The 27,338-nt window shown below is 37.5% G+C and overlaps 2 protein-coding genes and 1 long non-coding RNA gene across 3 annotated transcripts in view; 1 reads left to right on the top strand and 2 right to left on the bottom strand.

The window, feature by feature from the left end:
- LOC114149257 (poly [ADP-ribose] polymerase tankyrase-1-like) overlaps positions 1-11,555 on the bottom strand; it is a 78,635-nt gene extending 67,080 nt beyond the window's left edge. Inside the window, exons 1-4 of the mRNA XM_028024956.1 lie at positions 10,985-11,555; positions 9,431-9,546; positions 8,744-8,852; positions 1,485-1,580 (exon numbers count right to left, since the gene is read on the bottom strand). Of these exons, the coding sequence (XP_027880757.1) occupies positions 1,485-1,580; positions 8,744-8,852; positions 9,431-9,546; positions 10,985-11,486 (823 nt within the window). The 5' untranslated portion in view covers positions 11,487-11,555. The remainder of the gene's footprint in view (positions 1-1,484; positions 1,581-8,743; positions 8,853-9,430; positions 9,547-10,984) is intronic.
- Positions 11,556-14,943: 3,388 nt separating this feature from the next.
- LOC114150123 (claudin-23-like) lies at positions 14,944-16,221 on the top strand. The gene has a single exon (XM_028026349.1). It carries the CDS (start codon positions 15,009-15,011, stop codon positions 15,846-15,848), a length of 840 nt encoding a protein of 279 aa, XP_027882150.1. The 5' UTR covers positions 14,944-15,008; the 3' UTR covers positions 15,849-16,221.
- A 5,529-nt stretch (positions 16,222-21,750) lies between these two features.
- LOC114150114 (uncharacterized) lies at positions 21,751-26,990 on the bottom strand. The gene is made up of 5 exons (XR_003596670.1): positions 26,891-26,990; positions 26,386-26,507; positions 25,013-25,309; positions 24,375-24,444; positions 21,751-23,478 (listed from the first exon to the last, which is right to left on the bottom strand). It is a non-coding gene; the product is annotated as an uncharacterized LOC114150114 (long non-coding RNA).
- Positions 26,991-27,338: the final 348 nt, after the last annotated feature.

The raw sequence follows: 27,338 nt of genomic DNA, 5'->3' as shown, positions 1-27,338 counted from the left end.
TCAAATTAATTGAATTAAAACTGTATTCACAGGGCTTTTTGTTTGCTCCATCCAAATGAAAGTTTTTCAAATAAAACGCCAAATGAGAGGGAACTTTAATTTGCTACTCTTGTATGTTTAATGTATTTAATTGGGTATTAAGATTCATATTGTAGCAGCCACAAAGCAGAGATGCTGCACTCTTTGAAAACCCAAAGACTTCAACGTTCATGGTGCTCTCTGTGGAACCAATTTATAAAAATGAATTAAACTGAGATGCATGACTCGATTCCTGTGCACACAGACCAATCAGGCTGCTATTTGTGTTTGGATATACCTGCAGCAAAAGTTGGGTTTAATTTCTAAGGAAAATGCTTATTTACCAGGACTTGTATAATGTTTACTCAAATCATTTAGGTCGCATCATGTTAGCTGAAGCTGCACTTATGATGATGAGGGTAGTCATGATAATGATCCTTGCTCCACAAACCAACGGTGTAATGAATGAGAGGTGCCAACTCCTTCTGGGCTCAAAGTGTTTTCATGCTGTTTGCAGAATGACAAAAGAAGCTGCGAGGCAAAGACTGGAGAGGGACAGGGAAGGTAGGAAACAGAAAGTTCCTCCATAGACAGTGGCTCTTTTGAGCTGCAGACTGATGAATGCTGTTTGAGCCAAAAGCAGCTTGAAATGGGAACAGGAACCTTAAAGGCATGGGAAGTGTGAGAAATAAATTGCGCATACGGTACGCAGAGTGTGGGAGATGTTCCTCTGATTCTAAACAGTTGTAACAGTTGAATATTTCACACAAATGCAAGGTGCAATGTTTAACTTTTCTTTTTAATGTATAAGAATTGGTATACATTTTTCATTATTATCAACTTAGGATTCTGTCTTTCAGAGTCACTGCAACAATATTTCTTCCTGTTGTGCGCCATATGGTGTGTAGTCTGAATGACAATAAGATTGTGTCTATGGATGATAGATAAAATGGAAAGGTGACACTGCCTGTAGCCCCACAGTTACGGACAGAATGCTAAACGGGCAGAAAGGGAAAACAACAAACAAGAAAGTAGGACAAAGGAGCAGCGTAAGAAAAACCAGAACAGAATCTGTCTATATGTGCACTATCCTGCGTAAGGTTCACTTTCTAGGCCAAAGTTTTAAGAATCCCTTAGCTTTTTTACTGACCATTTTTGATTACAAATAAAACACAAAGTGACTGGACGGCTGGATGAATAGGCTGAAGTGGCCCATGGATGGATGGATTGAAAGGGATAGATGGACATATTTACCAGGACACTCTTGTAAAAGAGATTTCTCATCTCAAGAAGTTTTTATCCTTGTTAAATAAAAGTTAATGATGATGGTTCATGAATGGATATTTTTCTGATGATGAAAAAAAAAATCACTTCTCACTAAATGTAATACTTAAAGACTCTTCCAAACTTTATAGGAAGTCTGTGCATTTGAGTGCATGCATGTGTGTGTGTTGCAGATGACTGACCTGTGAGCACGGCCTTGGCGGAGGGTTCGGCCAGGTCCAGGGCGGACTTGCCGTCGGTGTTGCGGATGTTGGGGTCTGCTCCATGCTGCAGTAGCACTGTGCAACAACAGGGCAGACACAGACAGTAGCTGAGCTCCTGAACTGACATGCAAACTCCCCGACAAACACCTCCACTCAGTCCCCATCCTGACGCTCCGCCTCCCACTCCATACACTGGCCTGGCTGAGCCGCCACTTCTTTCCCCAGCTTCCTCCTCTGCTGGCCCTCTCCCTCCATGGGCCAGGGCTCCTGGACCTCCGGGCAGCGTTACGGCATGCCCTGCTTCGCGCTTCTCATCTCCTCCTCTTCCCCCAGCAGCTCCTCCTCTGTTGCTAGTGCTGCTCCCTCCGCTGCCCCCGGGTGCCCCTGCCCTGCGAGCCATGCCGCTGATGTAAACAGACATGTCAAAACAAAACAGCACCGAACTGCTTCGCTGAGGCACTCCGCCGCAAAATAACAGTGGGACCTAATTAAACGGCAACGTGACAGCCATCGCACTTCCACAATATCGGGAAGGGGGAGCTTCCGACTGAGCAAAACGGATAAGTAGAGAGGAGTAAGACCGGGGGGGAGCTAATCGAGGCATCGGCAGCGAGGAAGTGCGAGCGGAGAGACTCTCGACTCTCCGACTGAGTGAGCGATGCAGCGGAGAGGAAGATGAGAGAGAGAAGAAAAAAGGGAGGGAGGGAGGAGAGGGGATGAGAAGATGGGAAGGGAAAGCAAAAACAAGAAGACTGGGAAATAGCGGCAGAGCGAATAGAAAGATTCAGATTAGATTGAAGGAGGCGAGGATAGAAAAAGGAAGAGAAGAGAGTTGTGTGCCTTGCAAACAGGTATGAGCTGAATAATAAACTCTGCCTGGACTCCGTTTTGCTGTAAATTAGCTCTTTTGAGGGCGACGGTGTCAATTCTCTGCCTCCCGACATGCCACTATTGTGATTGTTGAGCGGCTCCCACTGCACATGCCCTTTGACTCAGAGACACTTAACAATGCACTGCTAAAATCCACCAGAGAGGAAAGAAAAAACAGAGACGATCGGGCATATACTTCTGCTTTCGGACTGAGGCAGAACATAGCTGCTTCTTAATAACAACTAGACGCCTAGAAAAAGGATTCAGAGTCATAATCACAAACCGTGTTGTGTGTTAATGGGGAAGGAAGTGACAGAGCAACAAAAGTAGCACACAACTGAACTGGAAGGCAACAGCTTTTCAACATTTGCTCTATATTCAAAACGCTAAGTGATATGAAACTAACACCGCTCATGACCCTGAAGGAAATGACAGCTTCATGCAGTGGGACGGCTCTTCTTCAGCTGATTGGAAGATGGAGAAAGCTAAATACAGAGCAATGTTGGATGATTCTGTTAAATGTCATTAGAGGCTTGAAACTGGTGAGAAGGTTCTCCTTCTATAAGGACAACAACACTAATTTCAAAGCTAAGATCAACCAATTGGCATAAATGTGACACATGCAAGACCATTTGTAGAAGAGCTCTGGAAAAAAGCAATTTGGAGGAGCATACATGACACATGTTACAACAAACAAGTTGTAACCTGTGTAACAATTAAATATGTTGAATGTGATAAAAAAATAATACACACAATTGACAACATAAAATGTGGCTCAGCTTTTCCTCAGGTTCAGATACGAGGGAGCATATCAAAGTATTCCAATTTTTTAAAGTTCTAATTCCTTACAGCCTGACAGATTTAAAGACATTTACAAAAACTTCTGCCTTTTTATTCATATCCCACCTTACAGAATTAATAAGTATAGGGCTCTTATTACTCATTGTGCTTCCTACATTTTTAGCATTTTGGTCAAAGTCATTTATGAGCATCTGCTGCAGCGAGACTCTCTCCAACTGGCAAAAGATTACATCAGCATGTAAAACACAGGATCATCACACTTTGAATATAATAGCCACAGTGACGTGCGGTGAGGTTCATGGTTGGTGAGGCACTGACTTAATCAAAATCATAAGACCCCCTGCATGTTATTGTTTACATACGGAAATTTCGCGCATGCGGACAACATTGAAGGGCAAAAAGACTATACTTTCACATGCCATCCATAGCCGCGCTAGAATAATTCCGTTAACTCAATGCAACTTGGAAATATAGATATTATTAATTTAGTGCTATGCTGCACAGCAAAGGGGAAACACGTTGAAGTACAACTCAAACCACCGTTTTCTCTCTGTATTAGCCAAGCAACACGTAGCCTCGTTGCGTGTAGCTTCCCTGTATCACTAGCTCGCTGTCTCTTACTCTGCAGACGCAGAGTCACAATGTCTGGGATCATGAGCGCCCCCTGCCATGAGGCAAGAAAACTGCCTGCTTCACCTCGAGTCTGTTCTCTGCCGTTTCTGATCGCTCCTCAGCACACGAAATCACGTAACACACACAGTTGGTGACAACAAACACTGCACATTATATAGATAAGCTAAATGATGGAAAATCAGTTCATTTATTCAATGTTTTTTAACCATTTTATTGGCGATGTACAGACAGGAGGAGCATGCTCCCATAGAATGGCAGCCAGTGTAGTTACAGAGAGGTTACGCAATCCCAGGTGAGGCTCAGCTCGCTGCTGCCTCACCAGCTTCGTTTCGGAGCACGTGAATGGGAAATTGCGAAAATTCAGCGATTTTGAAGAAAAAATAATCAAAATTGGTTAAGCTAAGTGAAAAATAAATACTTTATAGTACAAAACACAGGGTGAAAATAGCAATATAATTTATCTTATCATTATATTATTCTTCCATGATGACAGGTGGTGCTCTGCCTCACCTGCCTCCCCTGACCGCACGTCACTGATTAGCCAAAAGTTATTGCACTCTTTGCGATGTGAATATTGCACACACTGATATTGGGATGAAAATACATTTGCAATATATTGTATAGTCTTTGCCTTTACTAGTTATACAATACTACAAAAGAGATTAAGTTGACTGTGTGTGAACTGAGGGTCTGCGTATAAATTTTATAGATTGTAATATTTTGTGTTGGCCCATCAAATAACATCCCCATAAAGTCCAATAAGATTTGTGGTTGTAACATGACAAGATCAGAAAAAAGTGCCATGACACTGTAGGTCTACAACTCTCATCCACAGGATAAATCCATGCCTATAAAAATGGCAGTCTGATTTCAAACAAAACAACCTCACGCAAGCTAACAACTCCAATTCCATCAACAACCGTCAACATCTAACTCACTTTCTGTTGAATCTCCAAAGATTATGCTTTTCCCATAATAGCTGCTAAAGCCCTCGCCAAACAACCCAAATCCTTTTTTATTTTTGTGCGGGATTAGTTTTCAGGACAATGTCAGATTTGTAGCCTTATGACGGACAACGTCTGTGCTAAGGCATGTGACCGATACAAAAAGAAGTCACACACATTCAGATGGGCTTCCTAGGCCTGCAGCTTTTAAATGTGTAAAATGTTAAGAGGAAGACATTAATAAAAGCAGTTCTTCTCAAGTACAATCACACACTAGAAGTGAGAAAATGCTGTGCCGTGGCACGACTGTCGATCAGAGTTCAAATAAAAGCCTTCAGGTGTTTAAACAGCAAAAACTTCTAACGCTGTTTCAAAATGTAAAACTACTTATCTCTACTCCAAAATAACCAATTATTTCCAACTTTTAAATGCAGAAATATGAAAATGGCATCTGATTTTTTCGAGTGTGGGTGCTTCATCGCCTAGTAAGAGAGAACCTCAAATCTTTTATGTGCTAAATAAAGAAAAAAGTTTTCACTCTAGGCTTCTGAAAACTAGTGGCAAACATATTCACAGGCACCATCACTAGCTAAGCCAGTAGCTAAGGCAATTATAATAATCAGAAACAAAAATTTTTAATGGAGTTTATTGTTACATCAGTGCCAGGTTTTACATTAGTTGCTTGGTTTGAAATTAATGACGCCAAGGGACTTGATTGACCTATTCTTCAAATCCGATAAATTAACGCCTCCAATAAAGCAGGGTGTCTCTTCTCCATTTGGCTTCAAACCAGATTATAAAAGACTGATGATGGACATAATTTAATGGCTTTACTTCCACTTGAATGTAAAAACAAAAGGATTATTTAGACAATCAACTACAAGTCAAATAATTCTTGTAGACAACATAAAAACAAAAAGCAACTGTTGAATGGTCTATAAAGTCACATATGTGTTATTAAATGGAGGTAAAACTGGTCAGTAAACCACAAAACTTTTAACATTAGCAAATAAATCTTAAAAGATAAATGGCTGCCATGTGTGTGTTTCTCATTATTAGTAATGCTAGCTAAAGTTTAATCTTTGTGTTAAGGGTCCACCCTTTAAAAACGCACATCTAGTTATAACTAGAGCTGCCTTATGCTATAATCAATTTTATAAATATAAAGAGAGCTCTTCAAAATGGGTAGCTGTAAAAATAACAGTGCCCATGTGTTTTATTAAGATTAATTTATGCAGTAATCAAACCTAAAAATACTGATATACAACAACAGTCTTCAGTCAGAGGCTTTTTCAGAGTCGGTGTGATACTGACTGCCCAGAACTATACTTTGAAGAACCTTGGATAATAGGATTAGGACAAAAAAAATGTCTTTTGTCAAGGGTAATGAAATTATGAACAGGTTAGTTTTAACCCAATGAAGCTGAAAATGGAGAAGGATTTCATTTATCAGCATGAGTCCTAATCAACAAAAGAACCAGAAGAAAATGACAGTTTTTAAAGTTTTCTAAGAACTTCAGATGACATTATAACTTCAGCAACTAAGAGACAAAGTTCTGCAACTTATGAGTCATTGTGATTTTTGGCTCAAATTTCTTCAACAAGGGTTTTAAATAAACCAAGAAATTATTTTAAATATATTTCTCAGTGACTTTAATTGAAACCTTCTAAAGAAGGACAAGTCAGAGAAATGCCAAAACTGAAATTTTATATCAGCTGGAAGATTTCCAATTATTGAATGTCTAGGAACAACTTTTCTTCTTTTAAAAGTTAACAACTTGACGAAGGCCAGCATGCGCATTGCGTAGTGTTGTTCATAGCGGATTCTAAACTTAATCTGCTTTAAAATGAGATTGTACATGCTTTGTTTTGTTTGGCATTAAGACTGAAATATCTAAACTCAACAAAAGTACACAAACATGAGATGAGAAAACCAGTTTTAAAACATGACTGTTTGAAGATAAACACATTTATTATCATCACGAGTATTTGTATTCAATACAGCATACCATTACTCCCTTATTGCAGTGACAGACCCCCCTGTTACTGCAGTCAAGGACGTTCAGATCCAGCAGAGGAATGACAAGTAGAAAGTGCATTGTAGATTTTTTTTGCCAGAGGGGTGAAAACGATGAACGCTGAACCTTGAAGTCCTGAAGGTGCCAGAATTTTATTTTATTTTATAATGTGACCTGAAAATGTTTGCTTTTAGCAGGTTCTAACCTTCTGTCAGACTGAACTGTATGGAGGTTTCAGCACTTGATATTCTCCAAAATGATGATATTCGATTGTTCACATAATGTACATGGGTATGCAGTGGCATTTCCACATTTTTTCAACTTACAACCCACAACTTAATGTTATTTATCATTTATTTAAATCTTGGCTTTGCACTCTCCTGTACAAGATTATGTTTGTAAGACTCAGTTTTTAAGACCCCCCTCTTTTCTTTCTTTTTTTTTCTTTTGAGGCCACTGTGAATGAAATGTAAAACCAAAACATTACAAATATAAGGGATGGTTGGTTCTTCTGTATTAAAATCAATAATAGTAAAAACTGTAAATTTTTTGTTTATGCCTCCTGCAGGGGCTTTGTGCTTTTCTCTTTGCAAAGGGCTCTTTGCAAACCCTCTGGTTCTGCAAAGAGCCAGAGGGTTTATGGCTCTTTCCAGCCTGAAACCCAATAGTGCTAATCTTAGAAGTTTGTTCTTTTTTCTACTGATTGCACCTAGCCTCATAAGAGTTTGCAACAGAAGTGAGCCAGTGGCGAAAAAGAATGTCGTTCAGCCAACTGGTGACATATTTTCACTTACCCATGATAGACGCAAAAAAAGCTAGCTAGCACAGAAGCCAATGAATATGTTTACGCACGACTCAAACTTTGCTTGACAGAAACATCCAGCAAGATTTTAAAAAAACTACATTTCCAACATTATATAGTGTTGTCATGACACATTTAAGACCTGTTAATGAATTTAAGGCCAATTTCCTTTTTTGAAAAAAAAAAAATTTTAAGACTTTTTTAAGAATGCACAGACATCCTGGATTGAGATGGATTCTAATGGATGTTCAGTTGGTTTTTAGCGATTTTTACAACAAAAGCAATTCAAAACAAAAACACTGACAGACATGTTTGTTGCTCATCTGTTTATTTTACCCAAGACTCATTCTGCTAACCCAAAACTGCGAGGATGGAGATATGAAAAGAATGGATCAATCAATATTGTCAAATCTGTTTCCTTCCAGTATAATTTCGCAGCTTATTTTTGTTCAGAAGATTGTCTATTGTCAGTCAGCCTGCTCTCGCCTGCCAGCTTCAGTTTATGGCTGACTGACAGGCATCTAGATGTGATGTCAGATATGTCCAAACAAAGGCTAGGGCTGGCGTGGAGTGAAGGAACCAAACACCTCTGTAATGCTTTTGAGGCAGCCACTGAAATACTAATGTGAAATTCCAGTGAGACACAAAAATCAATGGCCTCTTCTCCCCAGGATGAGTATAAACACTGATGCGGTAATTGCAATTTATAGGATATTTGATGCTTTATTGTAGCTGGGAAATGAACGCATCCAGCCTGTGGGTGGTTCATTACAGTTTCTAAAATGAATCTGTGACGCCACAAAACTCAAGGTTGTGTCCTGATACGCACACACACTCCTCAACAGACACAACCACAAACATACACTTTATGATAATGCCAATACAGATTTTAATATCAAGAAATTATTCACGGCATTAACTAAAGAAATGAAGGGATGTATTCACATCACAGAGGAGCCAACAGCTTTTATTGTGCTGAAATTAACAAAGCAGCACAGGTTTTTTTTTCTCGTTTTGTTGCCTTCACACAATGGTCTACTTTTGTCTTAGAGGGCAAAAAGACAATAAGCTTAGACATTTACATTCACCGGACAGTGAGACAGTAAACGGCTACCATTCACACAACCATTTGTAATGTACAGGCGTTGGCATCTGTTTCTGTGGGCTTACCTATGCAGACATCAATCTTTCCCTTGATAGCTGCTTCGTGTAGCGGCGTGTAGTTCCAGTTGTCTCGAGCGTTGGGGTCAGCGCCTTGACACAGAAGCAAGGACACCACCTAAAACAGGATTTAGAATTACATCAATACTCTATTGAAGAACCATATTTTGGTTTTACAAATTTATAGAATTAGGTATCCTGAAGTATTAGCAAGGCTCCAAGCAGGGCTGCACAAAGTATAGAAAATATATTGTTTTCACAGCATGACTGTATGCAATGCTAATATCACAAAAAAACATGCTTTAACTGTGATATATTTAAGCTAATTACAAAAGTAGAATGCATTCGGAAACACAGATTGATTCTTGTTGTTTTAATGAGAATGCAATTGTAGAGTCATTACAAAACTACAACTTAGCTTTTCCCACTCAAAAATATATATCAAATGTATCCAAATGCTACTTTTTTTAATAGAACCACGTAGGGAACCAATCTGAAAATTTGGGCCGATATTAATACTTCTGCTGTGGTCGATAACCAATATTACCGATAACGCATGTATATTACGTAATATATATTTCTCAACCCTGTCGGCCATGTCTTTAAAACATCAAAAACTACAGACATGAGTCTGATCATTGCGGTTAAAAGGCAGAAGGGCAAAAAGACATTGGTAAAATAGTTAAAGGTTCGCACCTCAGAATGACCAAAAGAGCAAGCATTGTGGAGCGGGATGAGGCCCCCGTCGTCTCGGGCATGCACGTTTGCGCCTGTCTGGAGCAGGTGATCCACCACATCTTTCCGTCCAAAACCTAAGACAAAAGATGAAAGTGGACAGGGTGCTGATTAGAAATTAAAAAATGGCCAGCAGCATGCTATTATTGAGGGAATTCCTTTGCAAATGTTAAATAGTCTCACACTTTTTGCTGTGACTATGATTTATTTGCATACATTCAAGTCAGCCAGTTGTGTCATCCATGCTGATGACCATATTAAATATGCACAGTTTGATCTGGGTGTTGACTCAAAGGTAATACTTAGAGATGTGTTATGTCACTTTTATGACACTGTTGAGGCTGAACTACTAAGAAGTCAAGTACAGAATCACATAATGATTCACTGGAGAAACAGGTTAACATAAATGCTGGTTGATGCGTTCAGGCTGGAAGCTCTGACAGTTTCATCTAGACGGGGAAATCAATCTTTTTTTGGAGGGTGTGTGAGGAAAGACGATGGGATGTGAATCCCCTAAATCGTTTCCACCACCAAATCTATGGAGCCAAAAAGCAGCAGATGCTTCAGGGAGTTCATTTCACCCCACCAGTACACATATGTAGCATTTTATGCTACATATGCTAACTGCATAATATTCTCACAGCATGATAACCTTGAGTAAAAATAGAAAAGAATGTTTAATTACAACAGAAGACCAACAGTTAATCCAGACTGTGCTAAAATACTCTAATAAATTCATTATTAGAGTTACTAAAATTGTGTTATTTTGAATATTGGTGACTATTTTGGTTATAATGTCTGGACTGAAGAAAAAGTATACAATGAAAACCTAAAATCAAAACTTTAATAGTTGTTTGGAAAAAAACAACCATTATTTATTGGGGAGAAATACTTGGGGTAACGGCCCTACTTTAGTATCTGACTCAATATTGCTATTTGGTGCTAAAATAAAGGGCTATTTCACAGTTTTACACTTAATTTTATTGTTTATGTAATTATTGAGGCGGTTTTTGTCACTGTAGGGAAATTGACATGCATTCATCTGCATGATGTATGATGGGACAATGTGGATTCTCTGTTCAGCTTGAATATTAAACTAAGTGAAAATTAAATGTAATTGGATGTCATTATGTTTTAAAAAAAAAAAAAAACCTACGGGTAAAATAGATTATGACGTTTTTTTTTAAAATTCCATCAGTCAAAATGACGGACAACAGAATTGACGATCCTGATCTCTAAATATCGGCATTGGAGATCGAAACGATATCAGTCGAAAGTTAAATATTGGCCAAATTTCGACAAATCTTAAAATGACGCGAAGACAAAAAATCTGTACTTTCTTTATTTCTGTTATTTTTCACTCCGTTGTGCAAGAAAACTTGTTGCACGTGTACACAGCGATAAAATGCACTCGGTCCTCACACTTTTCCTGTTCTTGTAGCTCTCTGGCTAGACAAAAATAATCTTTTCATAGCCAAACAAAATCGTTTTTTCGTGATGTTTTCATATAGTTACCTGCAGCGAAATGCAGGGGTGTAGATTTGCGTCCAGACATGTCTTTGGCGTTCACATTCACCGCATCTACGAGTTTCTTGACTCTGGAAACATCCCCGTTTCGACAGGCTTCAAATAGCTCTCTAAAAGCGCCGTTTGCATCGCCGCTAATAGTGCTGCCGCTGCTGCTGCGGGGGTTAGCACCGCCAGAGTCCGGCGTAGAGCCAGGGCTAGTCTCGCTTCCCTCGGTGGTGGTCGGGGAGCTAGTAGTGCTGCTGCTGCTGCTGCTGGGCGTGAGGGCCAAAGCCGGGGAAGTGGTGTTGGGAGAGGTCGGCGCTACCTCACCATCAGCCACGATTTCCATTTCAGCTCGAAGGAAAAGCGGGGAAGCATCTTCGGCGGGCGCAGACGGCGAGTCCGGCGGGCTGACGGGTATAGATGCGCTGCGAGGAGGTGAGGACAGCAGGGCGCTCAGCTGCTGCTGCTGCTGCTGCTGCTGGGAGGAGCGACGAGGCGTCGCCATTTTCACAACACAACAGTTCCCAGCAGCAACAAAAACACTGCTGACAATTTCCTGCCAGGAAAACCCAACTTCCGCTCGGGATTACCAGGATAACAGCTGCTTGGCAAAAACTCAATAAATGACACATAAGTCATCTTTGGTGGATGTTCACGGAAACAAAAATAAAAAAAATTTAAAATACCCCAGGCTTTGTGAAGGAATTTATTAAATGCTTTATTAAATACATCGTTAGATTTCTAAATTGTGTCTTGTTCTGTTATATTCTGTAATTATTTTATGCGCGGATTTGTTGTTCTTTGTGTCAGTTTCAGTGGTTTATAGCTGCTATATTGAACAATATTATTGACATATCTGGGAGCATAGTTCAATTTATTTTCTTAAAAATAATTACAGACTGCTCGGTGGCTCAATTAGGTTTTCCCAGACTTCCTTTCAAAATCCATAAACAGAACTTTTAGGTTAATTGGTCCCTCTAAATTCCAGTTTGGTGTAAATGTATTCGTGCATTTGATGTTGGATGTGGCTCTGTGTGTTGCCCTGTGATTGACTGGCCGTCTGCCCAGGTGCAGAAATCAATTTATTTTTCTTTTACACTTTCAGATTTCTAAAGGTAATAAAATAAACAAAATAAATCTTTAAACCCAGAGTAGACAAACAACAAGGTCCAACGTGTCTGCAATATTGACAATAAGGATGTTTAAATGCACTTTTGAAACAGAAACCTTAAGCGTGTATCCAGCAATGTTACAGCTTTTACATTTATTTGCCATCAGATGGCAGCAGAAGTTCTAGAATAAAGCCTTGTTAGGTTTAGCTTTTGGGGCATGCCTTGAAAATGTTAAAGATGAACTCAAACAAATGTTTTAACAAATACAAATTCATGATTCAAAGTTAGAATATTATGAAATCAATTAAAACAAAATATATTGATATATGTTTAGACTAATGTGTCTGTTGCCTCTTTTGCTTTTTATAAGCTCAATAATTGTCCCAGAACTAAGCAAAAATGATTACGGTAATACAAATTAATCATATGTGTCCAATATATTTTGTTTATTAACAACTTTTTAAATTAATCATGAAACATCTAAAATGGCATCATTGGCATCTGAACACTTTGTCAGTCAGCTCGTCAGTCGAAACTGTGAACCTGTAAATATTTGGCAACAGTTACAGGAAACAACTAGATCAACCTACTTTTGCAAGGCTAACCTTAAAATCCAAACATAGACAAAAAAATCTGTTAGGCTGTTCGGTGTAGAAAGTGAACATAAAATGAGAGCACACCCTCTTTTAGTTATTGTGTTTTGCATATCAGAACCTATGCCACAACCAATTCCACATTAATACATCACATTCTTCACAGATCGCTTGAAAATGGCATTTGAATCAGTTTGAGTTCTGGATTTTGAATGGGTCGTTGCAACACTATGATTCTTTTCTATCTATTCTACTGTGCTTGGCAAAACTGTCCTTTTGCTGACTCAGTTTTAGCTACGATTCAGCTATGGGGTCACACATTTGACTCCAGAATACTTTAATATTCAGAGGATTTAATGGTCATCCTAATGATTATAATGTGTCATGGTTCTATGTTAGCTATATAGCATGAATCTTCTCTTCTCTAACACCACGATTGAAACTTGGCAATGGGGAAATTGCTTGGACCTTCCCTCCTGAGAAAATTCAGAATTGTTTTCCATTTGAAAACACTTGTCACCTTTCATTGATGGATTAATAGATGGCATTGTAGATGGCATTATAACATATTCCACATTGATGGTTGCTCCTGTAAGTTTACCGCTAATGTTTCTGTCCTTGGCATTGTCTTAAACACCTGCATGCATCAGCCAAGCAAAACCTGTGCTCTTACAAAGGTGGTCACACTGAGGACATCAGATAAACAAATCACATAATGCAATGGTGTGGATAGTATTTGGACTTTTGTGTGAGTTTCATGTTAGTAATAAAAAAAACAAACTTGGTGACATATGATTACAGTCACGATGACAAGGATTCAGTTTTGTAAATATGGACAGAAAAATAAGATGTTATCAAGGGTTAATCACCATGACCATGCAAAGTCAGTCTGGTTGGTTGACATGCCTGCCATTCCTCTGTCAGCTGCTCTTTATGTGTCACAACTCTCAACGTTCTGGGAACAAAACTACAAACAGCATCATGCACCTTCAGAAAAATGTGACCTCAAACTTGGACTTTCACACTTTTAGTGAAAATATTAGCATAAAGTAGCATTCAATCACTGATTGATCCCAATCAGTTAAAAAGGCAATTATTTTTCAACTACATAAGATTAAAGTCACAATAAGAAAAAGATAATTTGCATTGGGTTAGAATCTAATTTTCCTTCTAGAAGTTAATCTGTTTTGTTGATAGTTAAAGACTGGTTGAGAGCTGTATGAACTTTACAGATGCTTTTGAAAGAATCTTGATATGTTTGGAATACTGAATGCATATCAGTGGGCTTTTATTGAGCCCATTGAAATTCACTGAGTATTTATTTTCATTTTAGAAAAGAGAAAGATGCTGGAGCACAAAAGAATCCAGCAGAACAGCATTCCTTCCATTAATAGTTCTCTTGCAACCATTTTGACCTTTTCAAACTACAGTCAAAACAAGACTCTGTCTCTGAAGCTTTAGATGAATTTGTGAGAAGTTTTGAAAAGACTGGCAAGATGGAGGCCACCGATCACTAATCTTGGGGTGACGAAGCAAACCTAAAAACCTTAACAAATGTCTGAGGCTGTGTAATGCTGCTGTAATAAAATGGGTAAACTTTACATACACACAAGTATACACAAATGTAAATTAATAAATTGAATGAATAATAAATCTCACTCAATATCTTACTATTTGGATGATGGGTAGGAATATGAGGATATATGAATATGAGGAATATTTTAAAGGCCATCAACTAAACCAGTTGGTATTAATTTAAACTGATAATCTGTGCTTTCTGAATATTGACAGATTTGAGGGATTTTTCTTTTCTTTTCCTTGCCTTTTTGTCGTCATATAGGCCTACTCAATTACTTCCTTTTTTAATGGCTTAATTTCTGGACTTGTTTTCATCTTGTAGCCTGTGTGGATTAGATGGGTGTTACATATAGTGTGAGTTTCAATCAGTAGCGCAATTTTAATTGCATTTGAGAAAAATATTGAGGGTTTGTCTTCATTCTGACTGACTATTTGAAACGTGTTTTATAACTGGTGTGATCTTTATCAGATACGCACATTTGAAACAGAAAAGGTCTCGTCGAAACTGGTCCCTGTCCTTGTTTTTGGTAGCAGGTGAAGATGAAAAAAAAGAGAGAGAAAAAAAACCCCGCCCGCCTCCAGCGCGGTGCGCCGCACCTGTCCTGTTTAGAGACGGGAACAAACTGGAAAGTGTCCTCCCACTGCAAAGTTTCAGTTGGACTTGTTTTTAATGCCCTCACTCATAGGTGTCAAAAGTCAGTCGCGCCTAGTCTCTGAACACGAGGTTAGGGACTGATAACAACCATGCCGTCGTTATTCAGAAGAAGAGATACAGAATGGGTCCGCACGACGATGCGCACCCCGGGGATCCTGATCTTTGGAATGGTGATGGCTCCCTGCGGATGGATCCTGAGTCTCGTCACTACCGTGGCCCCAAATTGGAGGACTCTGCAAGGTTTCACCAATCTTCCAGCTAATCGGGTCTACGAGCAAGGGATCTTTGACGTCTGCATTGCCGCCACAGCCACTGAAAGACAGCAGTGTGGTCAAACGGACACCACTTACTTCTCGAACAACATCATTCCGATCTCTAAGGGGTTGATGTTGGGCTCCCTGATTGTGAATCTGGTGGGGATTGCTGTGGCCATCCCGGGGGTGCGCTGCTGGAAAGACCAACCTCGGTGGGCGCTCTGCACAGTGGCCGGCGTTCTTATCTTCTGCTCAGGCGTCCTGACCCTCATCCCTGTCTCCTGGTACACTCACATCATCAACAACATCACTACAGTCACCGAGCGGATAGACATCCGCGCCGGCTACTGTATCGTACTGGGCTTCATCGGTGGAATATTTGAAGTCCTGGGTGGCATCGTCATGGCCCTCGGTTGCTGCCGCTGCTGTGGCGGAAGGAACCGCGGAGAGAGGCCGATTGAAGAAGTCCTCGGCCCCAGGAGCCAACCGAAAAGGGAACCGAGACGCGTGGAGGTGCCGAGCCTGAGCCGACCCAGGAGCAGCGCCGCCAGCAGTTATCCGGCCTCCGTCGATGATGACATAGATGTGTCCTTCCCCAGGGCCAAGAGCCCCGGGGCCCGCTCAGGAGCCAGCAACCCCTCCTTCACCGGCAGACCCTACGATGTTGATCTATGAGACCCATCTGAGTGAGGGAAATGAGTCAGAGACTTGTTATAAAACGGGGAAAATGAGAAGATAGGGAACAAAAAATGAAGAGTATTGTAGTTTTTAAATAGGCAATGCATCAACTATAAAAGTTACATTTGTTGTAATTGGAGAACAAAAATGAGTATGTCTAGCGATCAATCTGTTGTTAATGAAGAAAGAATTTTTGTAAATGCTGCTGTTTATGATCTTATCAGCTTTTGTACTTCTGTTTTATGTAAATACTGTGTTCTTATGCACTTTATAAAAGGCAGTCTCTGTTGAAAGAAGCTTCCCCAAATGGATAATGTGTTGCCATTTGTTCTGAATGTCTATTAAATGTGCACTCTGCTTCCTAACTGAACCCCCGTTTTTACTTAAAAGTGCAAAGAATTGGAGATGTTTGCTTTAGCTGGAAATTTATGTTTGCTGTACATGTCTATTGGTTTAGGTTAAAGCTGGGTGGAGCATTTGCTATTGGAGCAAAGTATGATGAAAAATATTTGCAATGATGATAAAATTAGAAAAATATGGCTAAGGACAATGTTTTCGCCTCCCTCCGCACAAAGAAACAAAGCAATTGCCTTCTTTCCAAGTTGCATTTTATATTTCTCTTTTCCTCAGTTCCACATGTTTACTGGCTTCTCCTCCCAAAGTATACAGACAATGTAGTCCGACCTGTCTGAGAGGCTGGGCTCTTTATGCATCTTGTACAACAGCATTATTTTCTTTGTTCGAGCAAAAAAGAAAGGTGAGGTTCCTGGTGAGTCTTTTGTCACTACAAGGTCCTGCAAGAAATTGCAATGCAGTTCTCCTTGAAGAAACCTGTTATTTAAGGCACAGTCTCAGTCAAGCTTAAATGAAAGCATTTTTTTTTAAAATACATACGCTCTTCTCAAATTTACAACTTCATGACAATGCATTAAAAAACTATTACTTCAAAACTACTGAACTCGGTATATTCAAAATTGTATATTTGTATGTAATTGTATATTTAAAATTGAGTTTACGGATTTGAAATGTTATTTTAAAAGAGAACCAAAATATGAAGTATTTTCCTCCATACAAGTAGGAGTCAGGCTTTGATTAGCATTGCAGTTTTGGATGGGGTCAAAGAAAAAAAGCATGCGTCAGCCCTGATCAGTGACATATTTCCTGAATTCTTTAAATAAATATGAATTTGATTTTTATTCTCTGGGACCACCTGATAGTCAAATTACTCCATAATATAAATACTGGATTAACAGTTTTAACATATAGTGGTCAGAGATGGTTGAATACTATGAAAAATGTATAATCACAACTTGAATTGAATAAAAAGTAATACTTTAGCAGTTGCATATAACCACAGTGACATTAAAAAAGTGTATTTCATGGAAGTCAGTGGTATATTTTTTAGCAAGAAAGGTGTTGAGGGAGAATCTGGCACAACATAAGAAATACTAATGCAATAAAACAATTTTAATTACAATTTTAATGCTGGCAAAGTGTTGCATGTAGTAATAAACCTACACAATGAAACATGGTGATGACTCTCTGCTTTACAGATGTAAATTGTTATGAATATATTGAATACCCAAGAGAGTGCTAGTTTATGACAGGTGAAGGCGTGTCTGGAGTGCGGCAAGCATAGTTTCTCACACCCTTCCAACACCTGAACAAAGTTAAAACCCAGCTATTTAAGAAATAAAGTTTTCTCTCAATGCTTGAATGTAGTTCTCTTAGTGCTAATGACAGTTTTAAATCCAACTTAGGTTGTGATTGTTTTTTTGGATGAAACCATTGCAGATAAACAAGGTTGTGGGTGGAGCTTCTGTTCAGTTCTATCCGGATTCTACTGGTTGACTGCAGGGTTTATGGTCTATACAGAATTTTGATAAAGAGACTGAGAAACTCAGAAACAGTAAGAAATCAGGAAGTAAAGAGAAGACAGAACACAAAGGACCAGACTGTCCAAAACAAAGCGAATGAGAAACAAAAGCACAGATCTAAATGCAAGAAACCTAACCACCCATAATAAACACCAACACATGACTAATGGGGTCATTGAACATTTTAAGTAGTTTCTCAGTAACTCAGAGGCAGAAAACTCTGACTGTAAACATTTCGTCTAGTCTGATATGATGTGTATGTGTGGTCTGCCTGCTGTAATGCGACAGGTTTTAATCTATATTTTTGTCTTTTTCTCTTTCATTTTCAAAAACAAGGTTTTTAATCTCTAGTTGTATTCACTCAATTTCAACTTTAATCTATCCATCTGTCTTTTGAGCCATTCATTATTAATCCATCCATGAATTTGACCCCTGAAATCCAGCTGTTCATTGCTCATCAATCCATCATTCCATGATTTCATTCATGCTTTGTTTGATCCAACATTACATCAGTGTGTCCCTTCTTCCATTCATTGACCATCATTCACTCCATCCTCCATTTTGTATGTTTATTATTCTATCCGTCTATTTATCCATATTCTTAATGCTGTCATAATTCTTGGTTGCAGGAAATGTCCTCCCAATTAATTGTGTTTTGAGTGCTGGGTTGGTCATAATTAGAGTTTAACAAAAAATAAAAGCACCTGTGGTAGTTATTCAGTATTTTTTTTTCTAGTTCCTTAACCATCAGCCATCTGGAGACACTTGGTGATTCTTCTTCCACATAAAATCAGATCATGTCTGTGTGTCGTGGTGTAAAATTATCAATATTATTCAACAGATAAATCTTTCCTTCTGTAGTTTATTTTTAGATGCTTTTTGGTTTTCATAGAGAAACAAGATGATTCACTTAATAAAATAACTAACCCAACATAAAATTATTATTAAAGAACATATTGCAGGAGGTAACTAGAAGTTACATTTTAGCTTGCCAAAATCAACCAATGGCATAATAATATATTCAGTGAAAAGTTTAAAAGCAAAGCACTTATGAAACACTTTTATCATCATCCCTCTTTATTTGACCAGTGGCAAGTTTTTCAAACGACCTAAAATAACTTTCCATTGAAAGTTTGTTTGCTGCAAGGTTTCTACACTTTGATTCTGGCCAAGATAAACTTTGAGTCTTCACAAAAATATATTCCCCAACAGCAAGTTACATAATGAAAGTGCTATAGCTCTGTTAAACTTTCTATTTAGTATGCAGAAGAGTCAATATTAGCATAAAGTTTCAAGTTTCATGTCGCTACGCACCGGAATCGTGAGGTTTGCCCATTACTTTAAAAACACATGTTGACATGGCATGAGTTTGATCTTGTCTCAGACACTTTCTCAGGTAACCAAGGTTGGTTGCTTGTGGTCTTGTATGACTACTGGAGTTTATGTATTGGAGTTTATGTTAGCTCATCAATCAAATACAGAAGGACATTAAAATGCAGCTTGTACGTACACCATCTAACTATCCTAGTCAATGAATAGTAATTTAAGGGATTGCTTCTAAATGAAATAACACCCTCCTATATTATCTGATCCCCTATATTTGTAGTAGTTTATGTAATATACAAGAAAGTTTGAACATCTAATTATCTGACCATTTTAAATCTCACAATATTTCTTTCCTTAGTTAAAAAGAACACTATTTTATACATTTTACATAAAATCTAAAGAATTTAAAAGTACTTAAAAGTAAACTGTCGAGTATTCATAAACATATTTAGGCAGAAGATTTATTGCATTTTTCTGAAAGACATGTCAATAATAATGGCATAATCGTGATCAAAATTAGAAAGCAAAATATAATCACCATAACTGCATGTATATTTACGAGCAGCAGTTACAGCCCAAAGTAAAGACCTTCAAATTCACCTCTATTAAGGAAAGGCAGTCAAACAGTGAAAAAAGAAATCAGAAAAGAACACTTATAATACTGAAAAACAAATGTGTTTTGTTAGCTTGTCTCATTTTCAGCAGATACCTTAGACCTGTTATTCTGTCAGTCTACCGGTCTGTCTGCAAGTGAAGATTTGGCTGATCCCTAGAGAGAGCAGTGAAGCAGACGTATGCAACATGTCTTCAATTTTGTTGAGCAACGTGAAAATTTGATGGACATTTATTTTATTGTGAAAAAAATATTCACCCATTTAATCTATATATGGTAGGTTACACATACATATGCACACACACACACACACACACACACACACACACACACACGGTATATATACATACACACATAACTTAATATTTCCAATCACAAGCTTATGTAGAGTTCATCATATGTGAATTTTAGAGAATCGGTGCCTAAACATTCCTATAGATTAAAGAAAAACAAACTTCTTAGTTACTTTTTTAATCTTACTGATAATTTTGAACAAACTAGATGGGAAAACAAGCCAGATCAATTTACAAAAATATAGAAGTCAATTTTGAGGAATTATGAAGGCTGTGACTAAGTGCTTTAATCGCAGAATCCCAGCTCGCCTCTGGGGGGGGGGGACTACAAAACGTTTTTTAGTCAAGATAGTAAATACATTTTCTATAAAACACAACAAGGCATTTTTGGGTAAATATGCTTTAAGAGAATGTTTAAAGAAAAAAAATAAATTAAATATATGTGAGTGAAATATGAATAATGGACAAAGAAAAGTTCAGGGACTAGGCTTTGAGAAAAGGCCCAGTGCTGATACTTCACAAGTTAATTCTAAGAAAGCTATGTGAAATAGTCCATACCTAATTTATTAGGTAGAAATTGACAAAACACATTGAGTTTGCTTTTGTATGCATAAAAATAATTTACTGTTACAAAAGGTATAAAGTACAGACTATAAACTTGAAGTCAATCAAAAGGTTTCATCCTTCAACTTCATTTATAATTTTAATAAAATAAATTAAATAATTTCATTCTACACACATTCATTATGAGAATTTGATTTGAAGCTGTGCTTTGGCCTCTGCAGCCTCTTGGTGAGAACAAAAGTGAAGATGATGATGATGGTCAGTGGTAAATCTAACTTCCCCTTTACCGTTTTGCAGCAGATGTTCCCAGTGTCGTCCACATCATTCCTAAAGCAGATTGGCACCACCTGCTGGAGGAGTTTGGTAGGTTCTGTGGCTGCTGTACAACATGTCAAGGCAAGTTGGCAGTTTATCAAAACAGATGAGCGAGAGTATGCAACGACAGGATTAACACACTAAGCTTTAACAAGGAGCTTATATAGAGGATTTGATAGCAACAGGAAACTTGTTTAGGACACAAGTGATAGATTTTTTGAAGTGTCCTTGAATGAATGCCACCTTATTTTGTGAGGCATATCTGCCATATCAAAAACCGCTTCTGCTTTTGAAGCAGAAATTTGAGATTAATATAGCTGAGCAGGAGGCATCTGAAATAAAATATCTTTCAGTATGCACCCAACATGCCTGTCCATGATGGTAACCCACAGTTTCTCATGCTCGTGCTGCACATTTCCAGGGTTTTGATAAAAATATATTCTGTTTTTGCTTTGTAGCTTTAGGCAGAGATAAACTAGATACAACATGCAGTTTTCAAATGCTGGCATAATTTAGTATTGGAGAAAAATTATACCAACTGTATGAACTCTGCAGATAAAGTACATTCCTGCTATTTCCTTAAACGTAACACTTGAGACTAAAAATATTGACTGATTTGGTCAAAATCATATGCACCAGAATGGCCAAATCAAAGTGTAGAATTTAAAAGGATTTCCACCATCAAATTTGTCAGATAATGACAGATTGGATGGTAAATTTGGGGGAAAAAATGAGTTGATTTAATAATTAAGTTTGTGTGGGCAAATTCAGAATGGACAGTCTAATTTATTGAATGGTTTTCAGAAGTTAATTTCTAACTGCAGTGACACTGTGCAGCAGAGACAGACTTATAGCTGTGCTGCTTCAACAAATCTGAAAGACAGCAATAAAAACAATACAAAAACTGACAGTTTTTAGAAAGAAAATGTTTTATAGACTTTATTAGAATAAAAAAAAGACAAGTGTTATATTGTTTTAGATACACTGTTTAAGCGTATATAAAAAGCACTTAAAAGGTTTATTGCATTTTTCATTTTTAGATGAATAAAATTAAACTCACCAGAATATCGACTGAGAAATTAAGGAGTAATTACCTTAATGTGACAAAATAGATGTTCAGCAGCAGTGGTTAGAAATGTGTCTAGTGACTGTAAACGAGTCTTGTAGTTTGTCAAACTCAGATTATTAAAGCAGAAATCTACAAATGATCTGCTTAACACTCATAGTTCAGTTTTGTACAAGAAAAAGTTATTTTTTAAACATAACTTATATAGCTAATGTCTTCTTTATATACACAAACCTTTTTGTTTTACTGGTGCTGTAGAGTGTATAAAGTGACTTCGCTACTTTAAAATGGGTTTACCTAGATTGTTAACGTAAGAGTTCTGTGGGGACATTGAGTGCAGTCATCATCTTACCTATAGCAGACAACAATCTGAATGACCTTAGTTCTTAGAAATAAAGGTTCTAACCAGACAGTCAAATCAGTGGCTAATAAGAATTGAGTTGGTTCCAAACTGACTCTCTGCCTTCTTCAGACATCTCAAACATTTAAGAGGTTTTAAACTGAAGCTAATTTTATATGAAATTACATGACAGAGCCATGATCTGATCCATGAATTAAGACATTACATGGATCAGATAGTTATTTACAAGGAAGACTGTAAAAAAATATTGCTCAAATATCTGATAAGTAATGACTACCTCTTAAAGAGAAAAATATTTTTTGGATACTTACGCCAAAAAAATGCTCCACAGACCAAAACAAACACAAACAAATGATCTGGTTAACAAATGAAAAAGAAAGATTTAAATAAACAGAAGGACAGAAAACTATACAGTCTAGCTTGCATTGGTAGGGGTTGTAATTATTATGGGACAGTTGTGTGCATAATCAAGGAAATAAAATGGATTAAAAACAAATTATGACACTTCATTAGACAATGATCAAATGGACCCACATATTTTTCTAAGTATAAAAAAGTCAGTAAGGTATGGTGTATTTTGTGTCAGGACATAAAAAGTAATAAAACTTTCCTTGTGTAGCTTTAAAAAAAAAAAACAGACCAAAAAAAAACATACCAGTACAAAAAACAAAAACAAAAAACAGACCAAAAGCACTAAAGCGGTGAACTACACAGTACATAAATTATTTCCATCATAAAACTATGCAATTATGGGATGGGTAAATTATATATCGTTTAAAGAGATATCAAAACCTTATGACCTTGAAAAATCCTGGCTAACACCAGTTAAACACAACAAGCTGGTTCTCATGAGATCAATGCCTCCGCCCAAAGCTCCTGCTTCGTCATACAAAGTGGTTGAACATTTGCATAATTGCGCTGGAAGACTTTGCATGAAAGAAATGTCAAAGAGTGACGATTGTAACAACAAAATCCAACAGAACCTCATATTTGTCCTGCAGGAAACATTCTTTGCATAGAGTGTCAGCTGAATAAAGCAAACAGGCTCATGAGTCAAGGTGCTTCAGTAAATTCAGTGTTTGTGGCTTTAAGAGGTTGCAGCACAAAGTCAGTTGCAGTGAGTAAAAATGCATATCTGCTTTCCGTTTGGAAGGGTCGCACTCAAACAACCAGGAACATGATGGGGTGGAAATTATCCAAGACATTGTTAACCTGGACAAGAATGAGAGACATTTGGATTTTAATCAATTAATATAAAGTTGAAGAAAACAGCTGAAAAACTAGCATCTAGATGACAGACTGCACTGTAAATATGACAAAAATATGACATTAATAGAAAAGTAATTGCTAAATGGCTGATCTGTGTAAGTATCAGCAGTTGTTGACCTAATTAACATAAACTGGCAACAACAACTGACAAAGTTAACTATATTTCCTATTTCTGCTTTAATTTGAACAATCTTGGTATTTATCCATTAGTCGTTTATTTTCTCTGTTTTTTATTTTCTACTAAATTTGTAATTGTTCACATTAGGTCAGGTTTTGGTTATTTGTTTTAATATTTAATCCTCTGGGTTTGTTTTATAGTTTATATTAGGCATTTCAAAAAATGTTTTAGTTGATCAGTTTTTCATTTTCTGGCTGGTATTTGCTAATTGTTCCTGTTATGTGAAATACAAGAGTAATTTCAATTAGGTTAGTTTTAGTTATAATTTAATTAGAACTAGATAGGCTTCTACATCAATGTTGTAGTTCTATCTTCCTAGTTTATACTTCCCCTTTTCAACGCATTTGACATTAATTTTAGTAATTTGTTAGCCTGAATTGTCCGATATAAACAAGTAGAAATAAGGCTACAGTTATTTTACGTTTATTATATTTTACTTTTAGAAAAATTAACAGTTAATTACTTCAGGCTTGTAGCAATGTGATCCAGTGACACGTGATGCATTTTTTTTCATTGGTAGTAATATTGACAGTATGTGTAATGTTAGACTAATACATTTGATTACCCACATTACCCAAGTAAGAAGAAATATGTAAATAATTTCTCTTAGTTGTATTCAATATACAAAAATAAGAAGCTGTTTAGGTCAAAACATGCTTACCTTAGACATATTTCATATTTATCCACATTAAGCTGATACATTGTAGCCTTGTTTTGCTGCCAGTTGTTTTCTGTTGACAAAGAAAAAAAAAACATAGTGGGATTGAGTTAATTTTCTTTTTTCAGTATTGTCATACTTTCCATTAAACACACCAATGGGACGAAAACACACCCATGGATACCATGGGTGCAAATCAATGAGTTTCTATGAGTGCAAAACTACAAATGTCCTGTAGGGGCAAACTACAAAAGGCAACTCTACTGGAGAGGCAAACAAATTCTCCCCCCAAAAAACTAAAAACACCATACAGGACATACAAACTGAGGTGTAAATTTTGAATAAAGAATTGATCATGAGAAAACAAATATCTTGAAATAGATATGTAGCTTAATATTCAGACAGCTATACAATCCTGAATTCCCCAATTCTAAAACATAAAAAAAATAAAATAAATGCTGTTAAACACCAACTAAGAATTCAAAATATTTAATTAATGCTACAAATCAAGCACCAGTGAATGTTCTCATTTTAGTCAGCAAGAGACATGGACAAATCTTTTAAACAAACAAAATTAAGCAAAAAACATTTCAAGACATTCTAAACCACAATAATTTATTTTATATAATAAGTCCAAGTACCTCTTATTCCTCTTTTGCCTCTGCCTCAGCTTAGCGAAGACAAAAGCGAAGATCACCAGCCCGACGATGATCACAATTATGCTTACGGTCAGTGGTACACTCAAATGCCCATTGACTGTTGTTTCGCAGAATTCCCCGTGGTAGCCCAGATCACATGTACAAACCAGATTAGCATCGGCATCTGGAGGAGGCACGCAGGCCCCGTGGCTGTTGCACTGGCTTTGTCTGCAGTGGTCCTCTTCCATGGTATTAGAAGAAGTTCAAGGGGAGGACAAAACACACTACAACTTTGTAAAGCTAAGTGGAAAACAGAACAGAAGGAGGGAAGATTATAAATAAATGGTAAGGATACACCCTAAAAGACAATGATAAGCATGACAAAAACAGGAGCTGGAATGTCTTGAGGACGGGTTGGGGCAATGCTCCTTTTAATACATGAGCAATCTTTCCATTTCTACAAATAATAAAAAACAGTAGAGCAAATTTTCTCTTAAATGCCACTACATTTTATCGTGCAAAAGCTAAACGTTTTACCATAGAATTTGAAAAAAAAAAAAAAAAAAAAAAAAAGAACAAAACAAGTCAGAAAACAGGTTTGACAAGAGTGGTCAGAATGGACAGTGTGGAACCCAACTCTTTTTTTGTCTTGCAAAATGGCTCAAACTTTTCTCAAAAGGCTAATTTCATAATTAGGTCACCGGATCTCATTTGAAACAATTAACCTTTTATTCAGCTAAATTTACCATCTCCACTTCGTTTTTGGGCCAGCTTAAATATGCTTCTAAATGTTTTACTTATCACTGACAGTACAAACATTTTCATGTCGCTACAATTTCACTGGGTTTATCATCTGCAACTTCTTAACTTTTAAAACTGCAGACTCTGCAGGGAAATAGTTGAAGGCGTTGTCATCCACAGAATAGAACATTGTTTGGTGATTTAGCGCCCTGCCCTTAAATATTTTAAGGGCAACATCACAAAAAATTTTTTACACAGTTTACCAGTCCATTTAAAGAAAAATACATTTAAAAATGACCTTACTCTTTTGGCCTTACGAAATGCTATCAGTTTTTGCCATTTCTGCTTTGAGCTTAAGGTCCTAACTTAATTGGTAGACTAATCTGACACATGCTGTTTCAATCTATAACACGGGTTTTCTGTCTAAAAGAGCTATAGTAGCTTGAAGTTGCCACAAGACAGAATCCAGACATGTACATCAGTTTCTGCAAAACAATTTGTGTCAATATTCCAGTTTAAAAATAGTACTGATTTGGTTAGTATAGCTTTAGAGTGCTGCACCCCTTTTCTGAAGTAAAAAAAATAAAAATTATATAATATATATATATATATATATAAACACCAAAAAAACTCACAGAAGCAATTAAAAAACTCTGGGATCTTCAAAAGTGTGAGCTGGAGGTTTTGTTGCTGCTGCTGGCTCGTCCAGTCATCTGTTTGCTAAAGATTCTTTCAACTTCCCTTTCAGTCTGATCACCTGGGGAAAAAAATGGGCGGAGAACAGAGGACGAAAACTGAGTCCAGTGAACAAATGCCTGTCCCCCCCACCCACAAACAAGGAAAGAAAATCCCCTCCTCCCTCTCCACATGAACCACATCACACACACATCCTTTGTCAGGGATGTCATAATTCGACATGTCAAGGTTATATCCACCTCGTTGCATGTTTCGGTTTGCTAGTGACTCAACCTGATTTCCAGAGCTTTTTGGATTTTTGCATCGTTTCCCACATGCTTTCAAATTTGAAAGCATGTGGAAAACAAGAAGAATTTTGGAAAAAAAACTGTCACGAGAACATTGGAGTGAAAGTGGAAAGAATTTAAATGAGCATAAGGAAGAACAGAAGAGGTTTATACTTACTGAAAATATGATATCCTGATCAGAGGGGTAACAGTAGGTGAGTTTGGAAGCTTTGGCGTGGGAGGAGCCGACAAGTCAGCGCAAGACTCACCGTACAAGACATGACAAAATCAACATGTCTATGTGCACACACTCACACAAGTGTGTAAGCCCAGGGAGCCCTTATGCAAACCAGACTGAGAGGCAAAACCAAATTAAGCTTTTGTGAACTCTTCAGACGGCAGTGCTGCACTTCTAAACAGCGTTTATATGTCCATGTCATACCATAACTAGGTACCACATGTGCTACACTGGTATTGTAATTGCTCACTGCTGAATCCAAACACAAATTAGCCAGCACAAATCACAGTCATTAGAATGTGGTCATTGCAACAAGGCTGCAAGCTGAACTATCTTTTTCCTTATTACTACATAGTTTTATTTGCGAAGATGATCTCAAGGATGCAAA

This window comes from Xiphophorus couchianus, chromosome 8, assembly GCF_001444195.1.
Source record: "Xiphophorus couchianus chromosome 8, X_couchianus-1.0, whole genome shotgun sequence".
Lineage (NCBI taxonomy): Eukaryota > Metazoa > Chordata > Actinopteri > Cyprinodontiformes > Poeciliidae > Xiphophorus > Xiphophorus couchianus.
The sequence above is the reverse complement of the archived record's forward strand: the minus strand, read 5'-3'. Positions and strand labels throughout refer to the sequence as shown.